At 50.3% G+C, this 3,788-nt stretch overlaps 1 protein-coding gene across 2 annotated transcripts in view; it reads left to right on the forward strand.

Annotated features, from left to right (window-relative positions):
- hps4 (HPS4 biogenesis of lysosomal organelles complex 3 subunit 2) overlaps window positions 1-3,788 on the forward strand; it is a 6,512-nt gene extending 2,724 nt beyond the window's left edge. For both annotated transcript variants that reach the window (XM_047823166.1, XM_027140324.2), the window contains exons 9-13: window positions 1,340-1,479; window positions 1,565-2,099; window positions 2,332-2,458; window positions 2,611-2,722; window positions 3,095-3,788. In XM_047823166.1, coding sequence (XP_047679122.1) covers window positions 1,340-1,479; window positions 1,565-2,099; window positions 2,332-2,458; window positions 2,611-2,722; window positions 3,095-3,266 — 1,086 coding nt within the window. In that variant the 3' untranslated portion in view covers window positions 3,267-3,788. The remainder of the gene's footprint in view (window positions 1-1,339; window positions 1,480-1,564; window positions 2,100-2,331; window positions 2,459-2,610; window positions 2,723-3,094) is intronic.

Consider the following 3,788-nt stretch of genomic DNA (forward strand, 5'->3'; position numbering starts at 1 on the left):
CCTGTACACTCCCCTTGTACACTCCCCCTGTACACTCCCCCTGTACACTCCCCCTGTACACCCCCCCTTGTACACTCCCCTTGTACACTCCCCCCCTGTACACTCCCCCTTGTACACTCCCCCTGTACACTCCCCCTGTACACTCCCCCTGTACACTCCCCCTGTACACTCCCCCTGTACACCCCCCCCTGTACACTCCCCCCTGTACACTCCCCCTGTACACTCCCCTTTGTACACTCCCCTTGTACACTCCCCTTGTACACCCCCCCGGTACACTCCCCCAGGTACACTCCCCCGGGTACACTCCCGCTTGTACACTCCCCCTGTACACTCCCCTTTGTACACTCCCCCTGTACACTTCCCTTTAGTACACTCCCCCTTGTGCACTCCCGCTTGTACACTCCCCCCTGTACACTCCCCCTTGTACACTCCCCCTGTACACTTTCCTTTCGTACACTCCCCCCTGTACACTCCCCCTTGTACACTCCCCCCTGTACACTCCCCCTGTACACTCCCCCTGTACACTCCCCTTTGTACACTCCCCTTGTACACTCCCCTTGTACACCCCCCCTGTACACTTCCCTTTAGTACACTCCCCCTTGTGCACTCCCGCTTGTACACTCCCCCCTGTACACTCCCCCTTGTACACTCCCCCTGTACACTTCCCTTTAGTACACTCCCCCTTGTGCACTCCCGCTTGTACACTACCCCCTGTACACTCCCCCTTGTACACTCCCCCTGTACACTTTCCTTTAGTACACTCCCCCTTGTACATTCCCCTTGTACACTCCCCCTGTACGCTCCCCGTGTACACTCCCCCGTGTACAGTCCCCGTGGACACTTTCCTTTAGTACACTCCCCCTTGTACATTCCCCTTTTACTCTCCCCCTGTACGCTCCCCTTGTACACTCCCCCTTGTACATTCCCCTTGTACACTTACCTTTAGTACACTCCCCCTTGTACACTCCCCTTGTACACTCCCCATTGTACACTCCCCCTGTACACTTTCCTTTAGTACACTCCCCCTTGTACATTCCCCTTGTACACTCCCCCTGTACATTCCCCTTGTACACTCCCCCTTGTACACTCCCCCTTGTACACTCCCCCTGTACACTCCCCCAGTACACTCCCCCTTGTGCACTCCCCCTTGTACACTCCCCCTTGTACACTCCCCCTTGGTTGATTATGGGCTGTATGTGATCTGTATGTGATTTGCAGTGTTGGTGTACTAGTTAATTATTATTTAGCATACTTCTTATATAGCTAGCTTATGAAGATCATTGTAATGCCTGGTTAAAGAATTGTTCACTACGTCCCACTCTCCTCTCTCATGTTTCAGGAACAGAAGAAGCCAGCCAGTGGGAGAAGCTCATTTCTGGCCACACCCCATTCCAGCACAACCACAACATCAGTATTTCTGAAGCCTTCTGAGCTGCACACACTGCGCTGCCCTCTAGTGGACAATTCCACATCCTGCAGGTACAAAGATGTTACAATTACATTCAGTTTAATTCACTCTTATACAATAAAAACAAACAAAAAAAAAACTTATTTTTACTCTTAGATCTGAATCTCCTGAACGACCAGCAAAGCCCCGTCTCCTTTCTCGCACTCTCTCTGACATTCCAATCACTCACCCATCATCCAGTCAGATGCTGACATCCTCCGCAGACTCCTCCCTTTCTGATGATGCAGACTTCAGCTTGTGTCCCTCGTTAGCCAGCACGCCTTTTCGCTCCAGCATGGCGAGCCAGCCAGGAGACATAGACACTGCTGAGTCACATGCTCACAGCATTGCCAGTGAGATGCTTCTGTTTGAAGGTTCAGCACCTGGTAAAGGTGACGACAACGAGCAGGAGAAGGTGGATGATGTCAGTGGCAGGTATCAGAATCACAGCAGCAATGGTGATGAGGCGGAGCAAGCAAATGACTTCAGAGAGAGGAGGAGCGACGAAGAGGAGGAGCCTATGAGGGTGTGTGATCAGAGTAACGTGGTTTTTGAACCCATGCTTCTGTATGAACACCGAGTCAGAGGGCTTGTACTCATACTGCTGGTGGAACCTGGTTTCAACACACATCCTAATGCCAAACAGGAAGTGGTGAGTGGTGTGTGTGTGTGTGTGTGTGTGTGTGTGTGTGTGTGTGTGTGTGTGTGTGTGTGTGTGTGTGTGTGAATAATCATGTACTGTATTACCGTGTCTGTCCCAAACCAAACACATACAGCAGTACACTTCATAGTGTTTAATTCAGTAATTTGTGGTTTAGTGCACAGCCCCTGAGTATGTGTGTATGATTTGGTGTGTGTGTGTGTGTGTGTGTGTGTGTGTGCAGTACCACAGCAGTATGGCATCTCTGAATGGGCTTGAAGCTCACCTGAGAACGATCCCACCTGCATCTGAGATCCCCATGGTGCCGTACACTTTTGCCCACTACGACCGCATCCAGAACACACTCACCAGTGAGAAACACACACACACACACACACACACACACACAGGCTTAATGAAAGCCAATAGTTAGTGTGGATGAGGATTTGATTGCTGGTTTTCAGAATGATGAAATAAAAAACTCATAATCGTGTGTGTGTGTGTGTCTGTCTGTCTGTCGTAGCGAATATGTGTGGCCATTCTACAGGACCTCAGGATCGTCTCTTTGTGAAAGCCACAGCTTTGCTGCACTCGAAATTCTCACATGAGGACATGCTGCAGGAAGCCATTATCAGGTGTGTGTGTGTGTGTGTGTGTGTGTGTGTGTGTGTGTGTGTGTGTGTGTGTGTGTGCGTGTGTGTGCGCGTGTGTGCGCGTGTGTGCGCGTGTGTGCGCGTGTGTGCGCGTGTGTGCGCGTGTGTGCGCGTGTGTGCGCGTGTGTGCGCGTGTGTGTGCGTGTGCGTGTGTGTGCGTGTGTGTGTGTGCGTGTGTGTGTGCGTGTGTGTGCGCGTGTGGTGTGTGTGTGTGTGCGTGTGTGTGTGAGTGTGAGTGTGAGTGTGCGTGAGTGTGAGTGTGTATGTGTGTGTATATGTGTGTGTGTGTGCGTGTGTGAGTGTGTGTGCGTGTGAGCTGTGCTGTCAGTTGTAATGTGTGTGTTTGTATTGCAGGAGCGCTGGCTGTGCTCTATATGCTACTCGCACCGCAGCTCAGGAGACCTTCTTCGTCCAGCATGGGGTCCCCGCAAGGAATTCTGGGATACCGAACAGTCAGGACAGTGCCTTCTCTCTGCCCAGTAAAGCTCGCCATCGCTTACTCAAACATGGAGTCAGCCTGCTCTGAGCTACTGACTCACACACACACGCACACGCACACACACACACACACACACACATACACTATTATTAATGATCTTTACACAGGGGTTCTGTGTATTATCTATGTAGTAACTAATAAACTAGCACCCAGGTGTATGTGCACTACGTAGGGCATGAAGCAAAGTCTCCTACGCACTACATAGTGTCTAAATTCACTCTGTACAGTGTTCTGAGTTCTGAGGTGATCTGTTCAATACCTCAACCTCAAGGGGGTGGGGGTTGGGGGTTAGAGTGCATTTCCTACTAAAACATTATTAGTAGGGTATTAAACTGCAGCTCTGGTCCGTCCTAAAGCAGACGATTGTTTACGATTGTGTATGTAGACTATTTACAGGTCCACATTTCCAGCTGCACTAAAGTTAACGGTGACCTGCAACATGAAAAAGTCCTGTTTTAGTACCTTAATTTTCCAGAGAGACTAAAAGCATGTTGTAGTTTTAAAGCTTATTTGTAATAAATGACAAATAAAGGTAATGTTTGCAGTGTC

The sequence above is a fragment of the Tachysurus fulvidraco genome, chromosome 14 (genome assembly GCF_022655615.1).
Source record: "Tachysurus fulvidraco isolate hzauxx_2018 chromosome 14, HZAU_PFXX_2.0, whole genome shotgun sequence".
NCBI classification, from domain to species: domain Eukaryota; kingdom Metazoa; phylum Chordata; class Actinopteri; order Siluriformes; family Bagridae; genus Tachysurus; species Tachysurus fulvidraco.